Here is a 23,116-nt window from a genome sequence, read left to right as displayed (position 1 = left end):
TGCTAGAATGAACAGATATCGCACCACAATGCAGCTATTTTGGACACATGCAAGAGAGAGCAGGCATGCATCATGAAAACAGCTGGAATGTGGGAGCACACCAGCTCCGCCTAGTGCATGTTGCCTTCTTTTCCGTTTTGCTATTTCGCATCTCTGCTCAATTTGGTTTGGTTTAACTATGTATTTTAACCACTCCGAGTCGACTTGTTAGGGACTTCCTGTTTCAATTAACCGTTGCGGATATGAACACAGTCGCAATATCGAGAGTTCTCCCAGTCTGTAACACACAGGGCTGTGCCAGAACAAGAGCGTCAGTTTGAATTAACCACGATTTTGAATTAATAGGCCTTTACTGTAGCAACATGAGCTCCACCTTTAAGGTCAATTCGCATTTTCGAAATTGTTGCTGCACGGAATTGTAGCACCAGCTCCCTCTCACCTCCACCGTGAGTTCGGGCCATTTTGGGACGGCTGCGCGAACCGTCGCCCTTGCGAGTCACGGCAGCCACTTGGACGGAGTACTCTGTGTCTGGCTGTAGCCCCGTCACGTTGTACTCTTCGGCAGTCTCGTCGGCAACGTCGTATCGCAGAGGCTCGTTGATGAGGTCCCCGTGACGGTTCATCTCCTGCGCGCATATGGCAGTTTTTTGCATGGTCAAAGAAAAATTTTGAGCCCTGGTCAGCATATTGGCATGTGGTTGTGATGGAGAAGTACTTAGAACACAGACTGGTACAGATGAAAACTCTTTGTTGGGTAAGCTTATGCCCGAAAAATTGCAATTCAAAGTACAAGCAACATAAGCTGCACCCTGATAAAGGTGAAAGCGTTCAACAACTGTTGAGTGATCTGACCGTTGGCTGAACGTATAAGTCTTTCATACATCACTGATTGAACTGTCCAGTGTTATCATTGGTGCTTGTGTAAGCTCCCGAATAAACCTGACTATTAACATCCATAATCTTATCAGAATGATCTGAAACAATCGTGAAGCTTCCCAAATATTGCAGAATGGCCCATACTGAGGGACGCTAACAGTATTTGTGAGTGAAAGCCGATCACATTAAAACAAAGAAATAAGGGCACACATGGCAATACCACGCCTGCTTTGATTATCAAATATTGTGGCAAAGCTGGTGTCAGAGATTTTCAAAAACAAATTGCGGCTGTGACTACCTACCTGCACATGAATCTGGTAGCCGCGGATAAGCCCGTTTCGGTCCCGGTTGGACGGTGGCTTCCATGAGACGGCCAGTGCCGTGCTGTTCAGCGCCGTCACTTTGACCGTCCGCGGCTCTCCTGGAACTGCATAGGCATCCAGGGCGCAGGACGGCAAAGCAAAGCTATCAAATAAGTCCTTACTTGTAGACGAAAGCTTTTTTCTTTTTGGAGTGGCGTAGAATGCATTGTCAGCTGCATGTCTTGAGTGACATGTTATCAGCACCCTGCCCTTAATTCCTAAAGCCTATCAGAACAACAATTTGGGTGCGTTATGTATTGCAGTGCAAATTACGTGAAACTCAAAAAAACGGGAAGACCGGTGTGTCCACACCTTGCCTTTTTTTACTCATATTATTTGCAAAAGTTAACCTTCCTGAAAGCAACTAACGTGATGCGTTTGGTTCCTGTAGTACAGCTAAGTGGCTCATTACAACATGCTCAATGCTTCTGTCTGAACGATCCTGTATGTTCGCCTGGGCTTTCAGTTTTGTAAACATACGACACATCCTGTCACTGTGTCCTTGTGACTTGAATGCAACAGAACCCGCTATGACCTGTTGAAATGACGAAAGTTTCACCCTTCCAGATACTCTGTGGCATGCACCAAGTACTATCTATTTATGTTGTTAATCGTTTATATATATGCCCAGGCATGTGCAGGATTCCCCTTTGGGTTAGGGAGAGAGATGGTTCATTGCAGTGCCCCCACCCCCTTTATTAAGTCAATGTATGGGGCAGACTCTGTACCCTCATATGTGACTAGCAGGGGCGCACATGAGGGGTTAGAATTCGGCATCGCCGAAGAGATTATGACTCGATCATACAGCACAGAAAGACAGCGAGTTGCCTAGCAGACATTCTGCCTTGTAAAGGTTGAGCCTTAAAATACACCAAGAAGAAGGCAACCTATATTAACTCACAAAAATGAAAAGCCATTTCTGCAGTAAAAGATGAATACTCACAGCCATGGTGATTCACTTTACGAATGATAGCAAAAATAAATTAGGAGGCTTTTGGAAATTAAGTTTGGTTTGCAATAACTAGAACACAAGTAGTACACGAAGAAGGAGCAACAGTCGGGCTGCAACTATGGTTCACTTAAGGTTATTACAAATGGTCAACATTATCTATCATAGCTGGCATCAACGCTGAGTTATGGCAGTTGTTGCTCTCTGCTGCGTAGTCCATGATTTGAAAAATGTGCTTGCAAAAACGACGTGCAAGTTAATCATACCACCACTGGCACCAGCAGAAGCTGCAACTTATTGCCTAGGTATTTCTCTGTGACTGCAGTGAAATTTCCCTACATTAAAATTGTGGATAAACACAATTTGTTATACTGAGCTTAAAGATATGCAGTGCTCTATAAACATAAAGTTACCCAAACTGAAATACTGTCTTTTAATGAATGAAGGAAAAGGAGTAGTTTAAGGGCTCATTTTGTTTATTAGACACAACCTTATAAAAGTGGCTTTATATTTAACTTTGTTACATCTAGGTTTAACAGCACTTTGTTGTCTTGAGCAGGGTTTAAAGAATCAGATAACATAATGCTCAAGTTTGTAAGTCACAGCTTCATGAATTTCCACAAAAGACAAAGATTGTTTGGTACAGATGTTATAAAACAAAGCCTCCTGGTAAACATGAAAGCATACCAAAGACTGCTTCTGTCCAACATCAACTCGCGTTTGACAAATTAAAAAGAAAAAGGCTTACCATAAGTATCACATCACTTGTTATTTGAAAGATTTCACTGTAATGTTTCCAGATGCACACACTGATGTGCATGCATGCATGTGGAAGAACTCCTTGATGTTATTACGCTAATTATGTGCAAGTGGCAATGCACTAACTTCTAATTAGGTTAAATTTAAATATACCAACTTGTGATTTGTGTAAGAAAGCTTACTGTTCAAAAATTATCCCACCCAAACTACACAGGTCTGCAAGCACACTATGCCAACAATGACGTTAACAATAAGACGAACTGTAACGTTCTGAGAAAGACATGAAATGTTCACTGGGATAAGTGATGATTGAACAAGCACACTGATGATCCCTGCACAAAGAGGTTAGAAAAATGTGAGATGAAGTACATAAAAAAAGAACAAGCGTTTCTTTTTTGTTGTCATAAATGAAATGGGAGTAGGAGAGAAATTCAGAGGTCGGAATCTGCAAAGGAATGACGTTGGCAAGAAAGACGGCACTATGAAAATGCAGGTAAGAGTACAGAGCAACAAGACAGAGGAGAAACGAATGCAACACAGGATGTGTTTCACTGAAGGAAAGTAGATAATATGTAAAGCTCAGTGTACAGTCAGTGGCCAGAAAATACAAGAGCACATCACCTCACCAATGCAACCACAAAAGAAAAAAGGTCAGCTGCACAGCAGACAACGAAGAGCACTTAGAGGCTATGTACAAAAACAGCTGTTATCACATGCCTGCCGAGTACAATATACACATGAGAGACAAAGAACGATGAAAAAGAACGGTAAGGCATAGAAAGAGAGAGAGAAAAGAAAGACCATTTTCTGAAGAGTGGACGTGCACGTACTCTGCCCGAGTGTGACGTGGCAAACCTAGCGTACCAGTCTGATGCTGAAAAATACAGCATGTCAATCGCTGTGAAGGTCAGTGTTGGATTTAAAAGGAATTTGCAAAATTTGGTTCCCCATGGCATTAACAGTAAATGTAAGTGATTACTACAGCTGCACTAGTAATAGTTGTGAAAGCAGAACGCACCACCTGCAATCGACATTAGATTAGCAGGGAAAAGTTGGGCGATTGATTTAATGGGTCTAACGTACTGCAGTGACTCCGACTAGGACAGCCACCATAGTGAAAGGCTCCCGGTAAGCCAGACCACCTGGGGTTTTATAACATGCACTGACATCGCACAGCACATGGGCATCTGGCATTTAGTGCCCATTGAGTTGCGACTCGGATTGAACCAACGCATTTTGGGACAGGAACGAAGCACCATAACCCCTTTGTTACTACGGACATCCCGGCAAGGAAAGCCTCTGACTGAAGCCCTACAGGTGGACTCCTTTTAATTATGACATTTCTGCTTACAACTGTACTGGCACAGTTGTTGCCCTGACGAAGACAAGTCAAACTACGACAACCTCTGACAAAAACGAGCTTTAAAGAGCTGACTTCTGTGAGACATATCCCTCGTCACTCTAGTGTTAAGCATTTCTACAAGTTTTAAATTACTGTGAACCTCCCAACAAGTCTGAAAACACGTTTGCTCTGTTTGGAAGCAACTTCCCTTGAGATTATGCAAAATTATTCAGCAGTGCTAACAGAGTCTAATTTGAGATAGTGACATTGTTCGCTAAAGAGTACTTTAAGAGCCACTGCATCAAGTTACATGTGAAATCACGCTTTTGGAGATGTGTATTGAAGCAACCTTAAGGCACAATGTAACCGGATGTTACATTCAGTTCTTCCCCTCCCTGCTATGGCTTACCACTGCTGATAGTTACTGCAATTATTTATTATTATGAATGAATAATGAATAACCTGCTTACTATTATGAGAGTACTCCATTTCTGATCGGACACTTCACCCTGAATTGGCCACGGACAACATACACCCGCACTGAAACTCAATTGCTGCAACTTTTTACAGCAACTGGAAACAGTGTCACATCCAGTTTCTAATTAAGGTCTGCCACGACACGCCGGAAGAGTTGTAATGAAGCAAAGACACGCTAGTGACCATGTACAGTACATCCACCAAACAGAAGTCGGCAGACAAGAAGCAGTGCTTGAAGACTTTCTTGTATGTCAGGTGTGAACTTGGGGCTAACGTGTATATGTATGTTGCCCGGCAACAAGTAACATTGCAGCAGTTAATTGTAGACATTTCATAAAGACGACTGACGGTAGGATTGGCCGGTGAAATCAAGAAATAAGAAAGAGAGCCAAAATTCTTTACAAAGTTGACTTTATGGTGAGTTTTCTCTGCCTTTTATGTTTACTGAGACATTAACGACAGACGAGAGAGCTTTGGCCTGAACGTATCAACAGAATATAAAACAAAACACACACACAAAAAAACAATGAGACAGCTAGTAAATACGGGGGGGGGGGGGGGGGATATTTTTATGGCATCAGAGCTTTATGACAAGCCAAAAAAACTCACATGAGATTAATTTATATCATAAAGCTGCTTTCATGTGAGAGGAAACATTTCATTGCTGGAGCTTTCTTTCATGATTCTACATAGCTTCAGCATCACCAAGCTGCTTTGACACGTAACTGCACAAAAATAATTATGATCTAACCCCTACAAACTGAACCCAAGCCAGCAGTGCAGTGAACTATCTATTCGAACCCCTTTATAAGAGACACCGATATAAGAGACAAATGGGTGTCGGATATACCCGTGTGCCCCCAGTAACATACTGGTTGATTCAAAAATGCATACGAGGTACCCTGCTATTAGGAGATATCTCATATAAAAGACAAGAATTGCTGCCCAGAGCATGCCTCTTAAAAAGGGATTCAACTGTAATCCATTAATAATGGTATTAACCAGCAGAAAATAACGATGAAAAGACAACTTGAGTTGGAAACATGACATTTTAATGCTAATGCAGGCAGCTGCCTCCTGGATGAGAGCGACGTATCAGTCTTGAATTCAGTCTTGAATACAGGCTTGAATTCTTTGTCCTCATTTCATACTTTTGCTGCTTTATCAGTTTGCCAAAGAATCCTGCCAGCAGATTCTGTATACACTAGATAAGGCCACTTCACTGAAAGCCTATAAGGCAGTTTGTGAGATGCAAGCAATGCTTATAAACAAGAACATGTTCAGGCAAAAACTCTCTCTTCAGAAAGCAAATTGAAAGAAAAGTACAGAACATACAGTGTAAAAATGCTGGATAATCTTGTTGCTGTTATCGAGAGAATACCTGGCCATGGATGGAATGTGTTTAAAAGCGGAAGAGACGGCGAGACAAAAAAAAAAAAAAAAGGGAGGAAAAAAGTTGAGGTGAGCGCAGACACTGCAGCTGTTCACCCTAGGTGACAAACAACTGTCGTGTTCAAAAATGTTTCTTGACATTCGCGACCCACACACACAATGAGGCAGCCGGAGCAGCAAGTACAAGAGGCACCAAAAAGCAAGAACAGGCTGCTCGAAAATGAAAAGAAAATGGCAAGAGAGTTAGGCACAGTACACAAAGCCACAGACAGAGCCAAGAAGTAGAAGTCAAAGACAAAAAGGAAAAAAAAGGCTTGCAAGTGATGTGGCAGTAATGTCTGTGGTGCGTCTGCTTCAAAACACCCGCTATGCCCAAGACCCGTGGCACACGTGAGACAGGCTTCAAGAGATCGTAGGAAAAAAAGAAAAGTTTCTGACAAAAGAAGCGTGTCAGTTGAAGAATCGCTGTAGTTGAAGAAGAAGAGAAGCTGTCGGTGAGGAAGAAGAAGAGGATGATGGCTTGGCCAAAAAAATGTGGCCGTGTCGTCGCCGTGAGCCCCTTCTTTGGGAGAAGGAGTGGGTTGGTGAAAAAGGAGGAAAAAGAAAAAAGGATGGGTGGTTTCTGGTGTGTTTTGCTAGCTGTGCATGGTGTGAGTGGTGTGAGAGGGCGGTGACCACCGGCACTACGGCTACCGGAAGATTGTGGGCATGCTTCGAGAGAAGGAGGACAGTCAACGTTGACGTGCGACTGCGGTGCAGACGACAAAGGCGTGCAGCGATGCAAAGGAAGGAGGGGAACACAGCTAGCAAGCGAGCCAAAGGGTTTCGCGCATGGTGTAGAACTCGCTCAGAGTAGAACTTAAAGAGCAAACTCTCTTTTACTTGCCGAAATGGAGATACGACTGAGTATCACCACTGCAGCAAATGGAGCACGAGCAATGCAAGAAGATTCCCTTGTCTCACTAGGCATTGGGCACATTTAGACATGCCACAGACAGCTAGTGACAAGCTCAAGTATCGTGGTTCCCAAAACTGTATATACTTATTAGACAATCTCTCCTGGCAGAATATGTCACGAGTTATAAGTCTACTGCATCATACTTTCATGCCATATGCAGTCAAGTCGACAATTACATTTGTTCTGCACCTGCGCGATACGCTTTGACCAAGGTATATCGTTGCAAGAGACAAGACAAGATTTAGCCAAAGACAGGTGCAAGAAAGGAAGGAAGGAAAGATCATCGAATGCATAGTGGCGCAACCCCGTGCGAAATCGGTGGAGCACAGCCTCAAACGTATATGAAATAAATTTCTAGCCTTCTGGGTCATTGGGATTTGATTCCTATGTTTATACAGTCTGCTTACTTACAACTGACACATTTTGAAAGGGGCTGCTCAAACACCCTTTCTTTATGCTGAACCAATACTACAAATAATACATTGTAACAGAAGATCTGTTGAAAAAGCAAAGTTCTGCTGCGACAGTACCTGCAACATGCTTTCCTTGCTACAAATCAGGCTGTTCATGAGAACGATTGATATTTGACCCACATAGTGTCATAATGCTAAGTCATTTGTACTGATCAAGGCAATTAAGGTTACCTTTGAAAATCAATAATTGTAGGTTTGGCAACCAAATGACTTGACGTCGATCACTGGCATTCATTTACACCAGACAATAAGACTAAAAGTGAGTTACATTCCTATGATATCTATACAGCGTCATCGACGTCTTAAAGAATTTCAAGTGATCACAGATGCTAGCTTTGGCTTGGTGGTCTATTGTTAATAGACACATAAGCATAATAGCCTATAAACAAAGACCCAATAAGAAATGCCCATACAAATACAAGCGTTCAAAAAAAAAAACATTAACATTTAACAACTAAGGCCCTGAATTGTTACTTCAAGGCTCAGTTGAAGATTTCAAAAGTGAAGAAGAAGAAAAAAAAAGTCTCAGCAAGGTTAAGCTCTACAGAATTGCAGTTGGGGTCACTTGATAACTTTTGATAACTCTCCAGGGCAAGAATCGCTTCTGCCAAGTCAGCTCCCGTTCCCACCTGCGGCACACAGGTTCAAGGTGATTTGAGAGGCGAGGGTCTCCGATTTCACACAAAGCTCACCACTGCATATACCGAACAAGGAAAGTAAAAACTAAAGGACAGCAGAATGAGCTTCAGAAAAACATGGCCAGAAAAAAAGGCTGTTTCAATTCGTTAAAAAAAAAAAAAGAAGAATGACGATTGAAATATTTTCAGTTAGAAGGAAAAGTGGATAAAAAGGTGAATTAATGAATGCAAAAGGAAAACGAAGAACCCACAACAATCTCAAAGAGAAAGACAGGCATTTCGTGAAGAAAAAGCAAAGTAGATAACATAAGAGAGACGTGGGAAAGAACAAAGAGAAATTTAAGTTCTGTAATAGACACGAAAAGGTGCAAAGAAAGGACCGTGGAAAGAGAGAAAACTGTCACTAAAGGTAAAACGAAGAGATGAGTAAAATAAAGAGGGTAGAAAATTAATGGGCTTTCGCGTAAAAACATGAGTGAAATGACTTCACGAGAGGAAATGCAGAGGATAGGGACTAAATGAGGCAGAGAAGGCGAGCTGATAGGGAATGGAAGTGCAGCCACTCTCAGACTTTACGAGGAGCGCACGATTGGATCATCCAGGAAAAAAAAACAAAAAAAACTTGTACCTGAAATGCCATTTTAATCAATAATTGATTGATATGTGGGGTCTAACGTCCCAAAACCACCATATGATTATTAGAGATGCCTTCATCAATCAATAAATCAATCAATAAATGACCTTTCTCAAGCAAAATTTACGATAGGCCACCATTAAGCTGTTAAGTTGGACAGATAGGCTTTGTTTATGGCTCTCAATAACATCGTAGCCGGATGTCTGAAATACAACTGACCAATGCTTATCCGAAGATGAAATCTCGGGACCTCTTAAAAGCGCTCTCCAAAATTAATAAGCTCTAAAGGGTTTGTAGATTACCTATTGATATTCAATATTTTTTTTAGACCACAAGGGCCGCTGTTAATGCCAAAAATGGTCCCACTGTGTAATTGTAATTACCTTTAGCAATTGTGACAAACAGCTAATTGAGGAACTTAGAACAGTTGGTCGAAAAACCCAAAAAGCTGATTCATACACCCCAAAATCAGAACCTAGACTTCCTCAAAAACTCTTTACACTCAACTCTGTTTAACGCAACAATGACAGCTTGAAATTAATTCAGAAAAGTGATGCTGGACAACAGTAGCTACTCCTGCACAGAGGTGGCACTGCCTACAGCCAATTTCGCAGAAGTGGCTCGAGAGCAGAGAAGCTTGTAAGAATACAAGGCTATAGTGCATCCACGTGAAGTCTGACAGAGGCTGTATCAATGCGAAAAAGGCAGCGTGGAGGTGCACTGGGGTCAGATAGGGCATTGTGGATAAACTGTGACAAAGAGGTCAGAAGGAATCGGGTAAAGAGTTGGGGTTGAAGAGAAATAACGAAGGAGCGTCAAAGGTGCTAAATGAGGAGAAAAAAAAAAAAAAGGAAATTAAGCAACCAATAGTAAGAACAAAAAAGAAATGGCTTGGCTAATTGAAGGTGAGAACGGTTACTAATGCAGAGAAGCCCAGATTTGTCCTCAAAGAAAATTCCAAGTTTAGGTCGAGAAGAAAAAAGGGCGAGGGCAACAGATTAAAGAGAACGAGCTTTCAGTTCTGTCCCACAGCTTGATATCTACATAGCTCTGTAACATTGCACAATATTTTCGCAATATTTTTACAGCTTTAAACTGGGCAAGTCCAGTACATAAGATGGCCGAATTCTGGAAAACTTGGATATTATCTCCCTGTACCGGAATCATATACTGAAATTGAGACTTGCTGCCCATATACGCTCAATCAACAATAGTGATTCCTAGTTTCTCGTGCAAGTCGTTATGAATAGAGGAGTTCCAGAGCTAGGGCTAGCTGCGACAAAGTAGCCCAGCACTAGAAAAAAATCACACAGCGAATTCAGGATGAACAATAATGAAAGTTCTCACTAACAATGTTAAGATAGTATACACCGTTGCGAACCATATAATAAACTGTGCTTCACTGAACCAACCGAGCTGAAACTTAATCTACGCTTACCAAACAAGCTACAGTTCAACTCACGTAGCATTAACAGTCAGCTAACTTGCTATCTGCAAAAGAGTCATGACAGCAGCTAGGAATGCAAATGGCTCGTCAGGGTAAGCTTTCTTCACAAACCAGTCACAAAGCCCCTTCACAGATTTTAGCCTTCTCTTGTATTCAAGTGGCAATACCTCGATTGAAGATTGAACGAAGGTCACTGCCACGATTCTAGAGTGTCTCTCACAACTTTCAGTCCTCCATGACAGAAGAAATAGACTCGTGCCTACACTAAAATAAGAATTACACATAAGAAGTCAGATGAGCTATCAGGTGCTCACAAGTGACTAAGCAGGCCACCATCGTTTTTTCTCAACTAGTGAAACGTGTGGATTATATCCATAGTTGCTCACTCTGGCGAGCCCCAAGTAAGCAGATGCCCTATCATTGCACTCGTATGTATCGCTCTAGCTACACCAATTTACCAGTGTAAAATGAGCCAGCTGAGCACTCAATCGATTCATCTACTTCACATGGAGCACTAACTGCACAGTTAAAGAAACTGCTGATGCCCGTATTGACGACAGTAATAAGACTTATTGACAACGATAACTGTCGGCGTTTCCATTTTAAAACCGCAATATAATCATAGGAGATGCTACAGTGAATAGCTATGGTAATTTCGACCACACGAGGTTATTTAACGTACACCTAAGTCTAAGCACAAGGGCCTCTAACGTTTCACTCACATAGAAATGCAGCTACCACAGCCAGGATTAGATTCCACGACCTTTGGGTCAGCAGCTGAGCATCATAACCAATAAACCACCATAAAATGAGTGAATCCAAATTGTACCTCGAGAAACTATCTTTAGAGAAACTTTACGAGCAGTGGCAGAGAGAAGCCATCAGGACAAGGATGAACAGAACATACATAAAAAGATAGAACACAAAAATATTAGTTATAGTTAGAAAAGAAGAAGAGAACGGTGCAAAAGGACACTGAAGAAGGAGGAGGAAGGTGTGAGGCAAGGAGGAAGGAAGGGAAAGGGGCGTCCCCGCCAGACGACGTACCGTCCTCGTCGGTGCGCACGAGAACTGGTGAAGAGCCGGGGCCGTCTCCGACGGACGTGCCGGCGAGCACCCAGATGCGGTAGGGGGTCCACTTGTCCAATCCCGTGACGGTGTGCGACAGCTCGGCGGGGCCCTTCAGCGCCTCGTAGGGCGCCGCTCCCGGGGCCGCATCGGCACGGATGTACTTCACCTTGTAGTATGTGATGGCGCCATTGTGCAGTTCACGCGGTGGTGGCTCCCAGCTGATGCGCAGCGAGCGCGAGTCGAGAGCGACGCCGCGTACCTGCTGCGGCGGTGCACCCGGAACTGCGAGGTGCCGTATGCGTGGCGCGTCGAGGAGGAAAAGGGAGGTCACGTGATGCAATGGGCAGAGAAGAAGGAAGTGCGGAGGAAGAACGGGAGGTCGAGAGAGTGCGCTGTGCGGCGAGCCAAGGAAGGAAGACGCAGATGACACGGTGGGATGGGGCCACGTACAAAATATGCCCTACCCTCAATAGGTTGCGTATAAAACCACCTCACCATTTTTTTTTATAGTTGGCTCTGTCTCACTTTAGCCTACAGCCAAAAATAAAACTAACACGTGTTACAGCCCATCTCCTCAATAAAGACACAAGACAGTTTCACAGTGAACTGAGCTGTAGCAATAGTATTAACTACATTTATAAATCTAAGCTTAACTCAGACATTATAAAATTTAAACAAGGTGCCGAATCAAAACATCATAAAGCAAGAGCAGAAGCTCAGCACTCGATCGGCATTCTGAGTGTTACAAGAATGGAACGAGGTTACCGATTCTCACATTTGGCGACCAGGGCTCGTGTTGATAACTTCTGAACAGTTGCATGCCCATCAACATTAACGCGACAGAGTGGGCCAGTTGCATGTTGCACTTTGAAGAGCTCAGCGAGAAAAAACAAACGATCTGGGAAGGATAGATGAGACTACGCACAAAAAACAGTGAGGTCTATAACTGCTATTCTTCACACTGTTCTTCGAAAAACAAAAAAAAAAAAGAGAGTGTGGTGGTGGTGTTTCAAAAACCTTTGGTTCTCGGGAATGGGTAGGATACTGAAGAGTTTGCTGCCCACTGATAACTGCTACACAGGTAGGTCAAACATACATAATGAGTTCGAGCGAAAAAATGTGACCAAAAAGAAAGGGCAGAAAAAGTTGAGCCCGTTTGGTCATCCCATACTCTAGTCATTCGTCGAACAGCACTAAAAAAAATTAACCTGTCTCTCAAAGAAAAGGAGCAGGGCCTGTTCAGTCACTCTGCACTTCATGAACTGCTTCATACGAGTTTAATCCTGGCTCTGGCAAGTGTTGCCTGATAACCCTTGTTTTGCAAACCTAACGAGGCTATTACACATAACAATACAGCCAGCACCACTTGCACAAACTCTCACAGCCGCTATGATGAAAGCGTGCATATAGTGAACAAGTCTAGTCAACTCCTTCTGTGTAAAACGAAACAACCCCCCCTTGTGGTGACGAATGGTCACATACAAGAACAAAACTTGAAGTTAATAAGCTCTGCTTCGATCAGAACTCTACCACTGAAATTAAAGTGAGAATGAAAGTACCAAGACTCCTATAAAGCATACATTTTGTTGTTTGGCTCCTACAAAGTACCGTATTTACTCGATTCTACCACGCCCTCGATTGTAACGCGCACCCGATTTCCACCGCGAAAAAAAAAAAAAAAAAACGTAAGACATCGATTGCAACGCGCACCGATTTTTTTTTTTGCTGGCCCGCACGATCACACCACTCGAAAAAACGATTCCTTTCGGGATTGTCTTCCATTTAAATATGAGGTACGGGCGAAGCTTGTGCCCATCTGACGTGTAACAGAGCATTGCCGTCACGGTAGTTTTACCGTGGACCGATGTCAGCACGCGAACTTGTTTCGCCCCCTTCTTCTCGACAGTTGTGGTGCCAGGCATGTCGAAGTAAAGAGGCGTCTGATCGGCATTCCAGATTTGCCCAAGCAGGTAGCCGTTGTTGCGCCGCAAGTATAGGACGAACCTCTGAAAACTGTAAAGCTTTTTATCGTACTTCTCCGCAAAAGTTTTCGCATATGCATGTTCCCCTTCGGAGGGAAGAGCCTTTCCTCTTCATATAGTTAATTAGCCAGCACCTGCTCGCTTTAAACAGGCTCTGCATTAGACTTTTTTCTAAGACTAATTGCATAGCCCGCACTTGGAGTAGTTCTGTCGTCATGGGCCGCTGTGCCGCTCGCTCCTCAAGCACATACTCGCGAAGCAGCTCTTCAATTTGCGGAAACCGACCCTGCTGTGGTTCACTGAAGCCTTTGCGTGAAGCTTTGCTGTCGACAATCTTCTGCTTTTGTTTCCGCCGGTCCCGCACGCACGTTTCGGGAAGGACCGCGATGCGGCCCGATTTCCGTCCGTCCTGCACACGCGATGACTTTTCTTTTAAAAGCGGCATCGTGGTGCACTCGAGTTTTTGGAGTCGGCCCTTCCACGTCGTCGATGCTAATGCACTACTAGATGACGAACTCCTCAGCACACGTACGAAGTGCCGCCCATGGTAAACACATAGGCAGAAATAGCCGACGCACCATGCCGACGCACGTAGGGGGCGGCCATTTTGGATTTGCGATGGCAATAGATTGACCGTAATTTTTTTGTTCGTACTCGATTCTAACGCGCATGCGATTTATGAACTCGCTTAACTGGAAAAAAGGTGCGCGTTAGATTCGAGTAATTACGGTATACAATTTGTTCACTCAAACATGCAAATTATCTATAATTGTAGTAAAAATGTCAATCTGTGAGAGAAACTATGTAAAATACATTCTATATATTGTAACACCGTCTTTGTGATTTAGCGTTCTTGCTAAATGCTTGTTAGGTCAGTGTAATTTGCAGTCATTGCTAGATGCTTTCTTTGTCTTTGCAATTTATCTGCTTTTTATGCTTTTTGACGCTTGAATGCTTTTTATGCACTAGTAATATAGCATGTTTTCCAAGTTCTCCGTACCTCTTTGCACTTTAGAATTATCGCTAAATGTTTTGAGGTCTGTGTAATTAAATATCTGAGGTAAATTTTGCCTTTGTCTGTGAAATTTAACATAAAATGCTTTGTATAAGCTTGTAACTTTATGTTTCTGCATAATTATTTGTACATCTTAGTAATTTGGTGTTCTTGCTGAATGCTTTCTGCACCTCTTTAATTTGGCATCATTGCTAAATTCTTTGTATGCCTTTGTAGTTTAGCATCTTTGCTAAATGCTTTATACACATTTGTATTTAACAAGGTTGCTAATTGGTTCGACTTCAGAGTTTAGCAACATGTGCCACAACTGGTGGTCAAAGCCAAGAGGAGACCTAGACGTGTCTTTTAACTCTGGCCAGCACTGAAGACCGTCCGTATCGACAGCTTAAGCAGCTTCAAGCCCCAAGTGGTGAAACTCATTTATCGCGTGCCAATTCGTGCCGTTGAGTTGACAAGCAGTCTGTTCAGCTACCACACTGTTCGGATATGGTTCGGTGTGAAGTAGTCTGCACTGCTTTTGCACAGTTTCCACAGAGCTCCTTTTTTCTTGCTGGCTTTGTGGAAATTGAAATGAGGCTCAAGATGGCCGCTGCTCACTCAGCTGACTTTCAGAAATCTATGGCAGGTGTTGAAACACAATTTTCGTTGCCCCATTTGTGGCAATATGACCTTGTTTCTTCTGTATTTACCAGAGTGCAATTCTTCAAGTAACAAAAAGATCTTGTGCTGGGTTTGAATTCATGTAACTGTGCTTTAGCTGCAGCCCTCTCAACAGTTGAAAATTAGAATAAATTTTGAAGTGTTCTGTGCCAAATGATAATGAGGCACATTGTAAAAGAGGGACGGGGGTGAAGTGCAGATCAAAATATGGCTGCTGTGGCCATATCAGTGGGCACTCTCTCAAGCTAGTTCAAAAAGTGCAGGTCAACTGAATGGACCAATTATTTGATCCTTAGCGGTCTCAAGGAAGCCACGATACGGCACTCTTTCTCATGGCCCAGGAGAAAAGAGAGGAACGACAGGTGGAGAGCGAGAGAAAGTCCCGAGGGGGACAGTGCTACTCACCGTACTGGTCCGTCCGCACAGGCAGGGGTGGCGTGGCGGCGCCCTCGCCCGCACGCGAGCGGGCCGCCAGCCAGATGTAGTACACTGTGTCCGGGTAGAGCCCCTCGAGAAGGAAGCTCTGACTGTCCGGCAGGGAGCGCTGTTCCTGCTGCTGAGTGAACGTGTCGTTCCAGTAGAGCTCGTAGCCCACCACCGTCTCGGCCGGGTCCAGGGGACGCGTCCAGTTCAGCTGGATGGCCGTCGGTGACACTGCCCCCGCCTTCAAGTTGCGCGGCTGGCTCGGCACTGGCACCAAGATAAATAGGACAGTTTGCCTTTCCAGAAGCGACAAGGTTATGTGGCGCAGATTGCAAATGGCTACGGCTGTGACCCGTTTCCTTCTCTTCCTCATAACGCATGGCAAAACCTCTGCTCACTGCAACTTGTGTCTTATCACAAGAGCAGACTTTAATCATGTTTTTAAACAAGCTCAAACCCCCCGGGCAAGGGTCAGAAAACCAGGAGTGATGGGAGGCTGCTCCGCACAATTTTCAACTGGAGTTACAGTTTCAGACAGTGGACTGGGCTGGAGGCATTGTCTGAGTTGGTATTCCACCAAGTTGGTATTCCATTTTAAAAGTGATTACAGCACAAGGAAAGACATGAGACAAAGAGACCAAGGAAAACGAGCGCCGACTTTCAACTATAAGATTTATTAAGAAGAATAAGCAATTTATGAGAAAAGACAGCGTGTTTATGACGATGATCATGCGCGTTTATGATGATGATAGTTTTCTGATAGGCCAGACAGATTGCCGTGGCACATACCCATTTACTAATGACGTCTTCGGCTTAGGTGCGCTGGCACCGTGACAGTAGAAAGGAAGTTACGTTAAACACCGCCTGAGCTTCACGCCTCGCTACGGGTCAACCGAACGTGTGAACCACAAAACTCAAATCCGCTACAGCAGCGCTTTATGCGAGAAACGTCATTTAGCAGACGACTATTTCCAACGTCCTGTTTGTACTGGTAAGAAGAAAGCAAACAACAAAAAATCTAACAATGAGAGACACTTGCGAGACTTGCTACGTGTCCAGTGGGTGCACATCTGTTCACCAGGTGGTTGTGCAGCATCGATTCCCTACAAACTCGACGAGGGTTACGGTAATTTTCGCATCGCCTTCAGTGTCCAGTGGAATCCTGGCAGCAAAAGCAGCCTCGTGCGAGTACGATCGGACGATGTAAGCTCACGCACGTTTCCCGTGCCGTCCAGCCGTGTTCTGCGGCAGTGCCAGCTGTAAATTACACCTGCAATGATGGAACGTCATCGCGATGTCTGCCAGTGCGCGCGGGCTGATGGGATTGCACCACGCTCCACCGTCTGACCTCTGCGGTGCCGCCGTGGCGTGCACTCATGTCGTTGCTGGCCCAGCCGAACATGCGGCTGTATGGCACGGCACAAGTGCACAAAAAATGCCACCGGTGCCACCAGCCGAAGATACCACAACTCTTGCCTTCATTTAGAGTGGACCAATGGTGTGTGGCGGGATTTACCCATGTCTATGGCACATACCCGTTTATGATGCCCACAAGCATTACCAAGCATCCCGGACATCAGAGGCTCAACCAACAACAGCATCACCGTTAAACGTTTGGATGAAAAGGCTCACCGCCCTGCTGGGTCTTGACTTGCACGGGCGATGAGAATGGACCCGGGCCACGGCTTGTGAATGCCTGCACCCGTATGGTGTAGATGGTCTGCGGCGTCAGATTGCTGATGGTCGTCAGCTGATTATTGTCGACCGTTTGCGCACTCCACGACTGGGTGGGAATACTGGGCTGTGTCGTGTAGTACACGTTGTAGCCCTGAAAGAGACGGCAAGGGCCATAATGCCTCATTACAGGTTTAGCGGGGAATACACGGGAGACTGCACAAGCATCTCGCTTTGTGAAAGTTCGCTCGCGCTCTAGTGACTGGTCAGCACCGCACTTCCATCAGCATGACAGTGCAGGAAAGCCGATCTTTACCTATCCAGTGACATTGGAGCCCGAGTGAACATGAGAAAAGAAAGACACTTGCACAATCTCAGCCTAGCAATTTTTTGCCACTGTTGAACGTCAAAGGAATGAGGAGGAGGAATAAACTTCATAAGAAACCAGCAGGTTTAGGTGCCCGGGTCTAGGTCTCCCACGAGGCGACGTCAAGGGCTTGCCTCGACGCCGCCTCACGGGCGTGCTGGGTCGCCCAGGTTTGGTCGTGAGCGGGGCTCCGCAGAGCCTCATGGAGCTTTGACGAAAGGGTCATGGCGTTAGTGCGTCTGTACTGTGCCGGGCACTCCCACAGCATGTGCGGAAGCGTAGCTGGGTGAGTGCGCAGCATCGGCAGTGGGAGGTTGTGTACACATCCGGGAATATGAAGTGAAAGCAGGCAGGTGAGGGATACGTGTTTGTTTGAAGTAGACGCAAAGTGGTGGCCTGTGCCCGGTTGAGTTTGGGGTGAGGTGGGGGAAAAGCTCGGCATCTGATGGTCAAAGGAATGAGAGAAAAAAAATTTTCAGGAGTCCTATGAACAAAAAGGGGCAAAGCTTGGTGTGTGCTTGCCAGACGAATAACTTTTCTTTCTTCATTTCTATCCCACTGTGCCAATGCTCTTTTATAACATTTTCCTTCCTCCGTGTTGAGAACTGGACCTTCGTCCATGTGCTTAGCAGCACAACACTTCATTTTCTACTGGCCAAAACGACGGCCATGTGTTCATATGATTGATTTGATTGATATGTGGGGTTTAACGTCCCAAAACCACCATATGATTATGAGAGACGCCGTAGTGGAGGGCTCCGGAAATTTCGACCACCTGGGGTTCTTCAACGTGTGCCCAAATCTGAGCACACAGGCCTACAACATTTCCGCCTCCATCGGAAATGCAGCCGCTGCAGCTGGGATTCGATCCCGCGACCTGCGGGTTGGCAGCCGAGTACTTTAGCCACTAGACCACCGCGGCGGGGCATGTGCTCATACGAAGGCAACAATAAAATGTGGTGACATGAAATGACAGGTTACCTCCATAAAAGATCGAATTGTTGTATCAGAAATGCCTGATAGCTGACAAGTCCACGATCGAGAGGGCTCCTTTTATTGGAATACAGTGGATACAAATATGCATGTGGCCGGCACATTTTCAAGGATCAAATTTCTTTGCACTCTCGGGCGACGAGTTTTTCGTGAACGGCACCGAAATGTTTGTAATAAAAGCTTTGCTTTAAAAAACAAAGTTGTCATGCCCCCGACCGCAGCTCTAAATTAACCACAGTAAAAGCTAAACCTGCCTATTGCAACAGATCAAATGCATTTTTTAATATTAAGGATTAAACCTTTATTGTATAAGAACAAGAGCATGTCTAAGGACATGTTTCCTATGGATGTGGGGCAGGAGTGTAGCCAGGTGGGGGGGGGTTGAGGGGTTCACGCTTCCACCTAAATTTTCTAATTTTGCTTGCATACGCACACCCACACACATACAAAGGCATGCACAAACATACATGAAGTATGGTTGAACCCCCCTCCTGAAAAAATTTTTGGCTATGCTACTGATGCATGGCATATCATCAAGAGTGAATGTGCAGCGTAATGCCGTTTAAAGCGGTTGATTGTTGGTACACCACAGCTATTTATTTCTAATGCAGGACAACTGCATTTATACTTGGTTGTGTTTTATATCTTGCCACAAAATCTGCACAAGGACACTAACCGGGCTTGTCAGTGACAAATTACCTTTATGGTTTATTAGGTTATGCTGTTCGTGGGTGTTAGTGAATGACCTCTGAAACAGGAAAGGGTGTGAGAGAGTTGAAAGTCTGAAAGCCGCTGGTTAATAAGTGAAAGTGAACGTACTCCCGGAATCGACTTACAGAGAGTACAACTCCCAGTATCTTATAAAGCTCTGCAGTGAATGCTTACCATGACCTGGCCATTCGGTTCTTTTGGAGGGTCCCACTGCACAACCACGGTGCTTGAGCTCAAAGTTCGTGCTTGCAAGTTTCGAGGCGCACTGCCGGGCTCTGAAAGTCAAAGTGGCAGTGGTCGGCTTGACGAATACAAGTCGTAAAAAAATTTCGGTATGATAAGGTTCAACAGCATAACTCAAAACCGAAAAGTGATATCTCCTTTTATCCCCACATTTGTGAATGCTTTGTGCATGCAATTGCGATTTCAACTAGATAATTGTAACTATGGGTCACTTTCTAAAGAGTAACAACAAAAAAGCTGCGCATGCTATCGCTTGGCCTTTGGGTGTGGTTTTTATCACAAGAGCCGAATTTACATTTTTAATTAAGAAAAAGCAAACTCTGTCTGTGTGCACTTGGCACCTAAATTTAACATACCATAAGACCTAAGAGAAAACATTGAAATTAAAACATCTTCAGGCAAGAGCCAGTGAAACCATGAAGTCAGTGAAAGCATTAAAGATAATGTATACAGTCGAACCCCGCTACAGCGTAACTCACGGGGCGTGGAAAATATTCTGTTGAAGTGTAGCTGATCTGAGCTAGCAAAACAAAGGAACATTTATTCTCAAAATTGAAAAAATGTCCGCTGCTTCCTATTCTTCCCCAGCAGCGTCACGACGCGATTCTCAGTCATACATAGTGAGGCCATGGTGCAAAGCATGCTGAAACAACGCCTACCACCGCTTTTGTGAACGTACCAAACAGTTCCATTAACCCGTTAACACCAACAGCTGTCTGCTGTCAAATTGTATTCGACAATGCCGAGACGGTGGCAGGGTATCGTGGAGCGGTAACTTTTGCCTTATTCTATGCCACTCTTATCATCCATCACTCGCGGCTGGCTGATTTTGTTGAAAATGCAGACGAACAGCCGCTCTGATTGGGCACCACACTGGCCAAGCGCGAATAAAATGATAAGCAAGCATCGGAATCGGAAAAGGCACTGTTCCGCGGTTGCATTCAGTAGCTGCAGCAGCTGCTTGAAGGAAACCACGAACTGAGCGACTGAGCTTCAGCTTCAAATCATCTGCGGCTCAAGAGCAAGCCAATGGCAAAAGCAGGGCAGTATCATTGCTATCGCTATCGAGCAATGGCCGCGGCGATGCTTGCTGAACAGCGGCGGTTTCTGGAGCTGCCAACATGTGTTTTAGACTTCGTCAACATATTTTCAGGTTCTGAAAATGCATCAAAATATTAAAGATTGGGTTTACTGATAGCAACAAATATCTGAGCCTGGAATTGCATCCCGAAATTTCGTTGAGGAGTGACGGCAGAAGAAAAAGTGTTCGTTGTGGGGACAATATTTATGCATTGACTCCTATGGACTGCTGACAGGGAATCGTGAATTTTTCGTTGCAGCCAAAGTTTCGTTGAAGCGGCGTTCGTTGCAGTGGGGTTCAACGATAGTTGGAAATACTTATGCCAGGCTCTGGAATCACCAGCACTTTTTCTTCGGATGTGTAAACTTAGATGTTGAATGCATATAAACGACCATTTGCGGCTTGATTCAAGGAACTTACTTTTAAGAAGCAACAATTCCCTTAAAATAAAAATTGTAATGGAGAACTACAAGTGGTTTTCAAGACCTGAGGTTGCTTCAAGATACACATGGCATTAGTATAGTACGCAAAAATTTTTGTACATTTACATCTGCATAGCCAGATATTTAACATAGTGCAACTTCATCACAGAAATTGGCTGACTGTTGTAAGGTTTGAAAAATGTTTTTCGTAGGAGATGTCTTTAAAACCATGAAAATCGTATGCTGTAGCAATATGCTCCTCACTTAAATGTCCTTGGTGAAACCACCTACTTTGTGAAATTTTGTAAGGGGACTTCGTTTTTGTGACTGCATTTTCTTTGCCATGATGAGGAGGGCTAATGTGGTGGTGCACTGAACTGAGAAATCGCAATGGATAACTGCAGGCAATGAAAAACTGCTCAGCAAGTTTACTGAGAAGTGCCTGCTATCACAACAAGCTATTATGGTTCCCAAGAATGTTCCACATGCATGAAGTACCGTGTTTACTCGCACTCTCATAATTCTCGCACCCCCCACATCGCCCAAGAAAAAATACGATTTTTTCTCCTCGAGTAATTATCGCACCCCCGAAAACTGCCGCAATAATGTCGTCTGTTCGTTCCAGCCATTAATGATAATAGCGCGCACCATCTGGCACCATCTCTTAAGCATCAAGCGTACTATTGCATGGAGATTCAATCCAATCCAAGCCAAGCCGAAGTGGCCAGTGCGCGTTGCGGCGTGTTTTGTATGTTGTGTCGGTAATCTTGGCACGTTATGGGGCGATACTGAAGCCACACGGCTGCTTCAAGTTGCAAGTGATAGATCATGCGCTAAACAACGGCAACAGGGTCGCCGGTAAGCCCTTCGGAGCCTACGAGTTTTGTGTTCGCCACTGGTGACGGCAGCTGAAATCCACCAAGACGCGTTGGGCCTGCCGTGTGCCTAAAACTGGGATTGATGGTAAACTTTATTTCTTCAGAAGGAAACTGCGGACGATTCTGTTAAATAGCCATCAGCCCAATACTGACGTCCTACGCTTACCTTTTGAGGGCTCCTGTTGAGCGCCGACTGCTACCGCTACGCCCGCAACGCCCACAAGCTTCGCGTATGGTATTCTAATTCTCGACTATTTGCTTCCACTTTTTGTGTCTCAAATAAATCTTGCCTTGTGTTGAACCTCTGCTTTTATTGTTGAGGTAAGTTCTAATTAGTACTTAAAGCTTGCTGTAAGTTGCTGGTGTGAGAATCCCGATTTGCGGCCACTTCGTTTTCTTTTTCGCTCTCTGCGTTTTGGTAAAAAGCTTTCCCCGCGTAATTCTCGCACCCCCCAACTTTGCATCGATTTTCTGGCAAAAAAAAGTGCGAGGATTATGCGAGTAAATACGGTAGTTCTGCCTGACCTTTACGTTTAGAGGGAAAATCAACTTGGCCCTCAACTCTATTCACTGAACATCAATCATCACCTGAAAAAATATAATTAAAAGACAACTCAGTTTAGCTTTTAACTTTCGAGTCATCCTCACACAAGGAAATCGGAGGATTGCAATAGTCCACAGATTTCTGTGTCCAAAAGGTTATAGATAGGGAGAATGAGCCACATTGGCTTTCTCTTGCTCAGAATATCCGAGTTAGAGGCATAAGTGAACAGGAATAAGGAGGAAGTGGGAAAAAAAGGAAACAGGGTCAGGCAGAAAGTTACATAAAGCTAGTGCTGAAATTGAGGCTTTCCTAAGCGCTTATTAATAATGTATTCTAGCACAGCAATAACAAACCAAGATTAACACTGAAATACCGAAAGACCAAACCCAGCAAAAGCAGAGTTTCGTGCGTGTCAACGTAATATAGTAACAAGCAGTGCTGGACAAAACACTACTACATAATGTGTTCCTGTGTTGCATTATCATCTCTTTCTAAAAAAAAAAAGTTATTTGAGAGAACTGCAGTGCCATTGATTGAGTCATGATAGCAGATAAAGAGAACACAGATGGTTGATGGTGACATATTTAAGTACCTCGGTTATGCACCGTATTAAAATAAGCAGTCACCTGGGCAAGTACTGCGACTGTGCCACACCTTCTAGTAATACGTACACACCCTCCCCGGTATATTTCTGCTACATTGAAAACCCCACAACATACGCTGTACATCTGTCATTTTGCCTTGT

At 44.3% G+C, this 23,116-nt stretch overlaps 1 protein-coding gene across 2 annotated transcripts in view; it reads right to left on the bottom strand.

Annotated features, from left to right (window-relative positions):
• The window catches only part of Lar (tyrosine-protein phosphatase Lar), a 326,150-nt gene that overhangs the window by 31,349 nt on the left and 271,685 nt on the right, over positions 1-23,116 (bottom strand). For both annotated transcript variants that reach the window (XM_075875343.1, XM_037432230.2), the window contains 6 exons: positions 19,378-19,478; positions 17,091-17,286; positions 15,441-15,725; positions 11,355-11,660; positions 1,179-1,303; positions 440-626 (listed from right to left, as the gene is read on the bottom strand). In XM_075875343.1, the coding sequence (XP_075731458.1) occupies positions 440-626; positions 1,179-1,303; positions 11,355-11,660; positions 15,441-15,725; positions 17,091-17,286; positions 19,378-19,478 (1,200 nt within the window). The remainder of the gene's footprint in view (positions 1-439; positions 627-1,178; positions 1,304-11,354; positions 11,661-15,440; positions 15,726-17,090; positions 17,287-19,377; positions 19,479-23,116) is intronic.

Source organism: Rhipicephalus microplus, chromosome 10, assembly GCF_043290135.1.
Source record: "Rhipicephalus microplus isolate Deutch F79 chromosome 10, USDA_Rmic, whole genome shotgun sequence".
Taxonomy (NCBI): Eukaryota; Metazoa; Arthropoda; class Arachnida; order Ixodida; family Ixodidae; genus Rhipicephalus; species Rhipicephalus microplus.
This window is presented reverse-complemented; position numbering and strand designations above follow the sequence as displayed.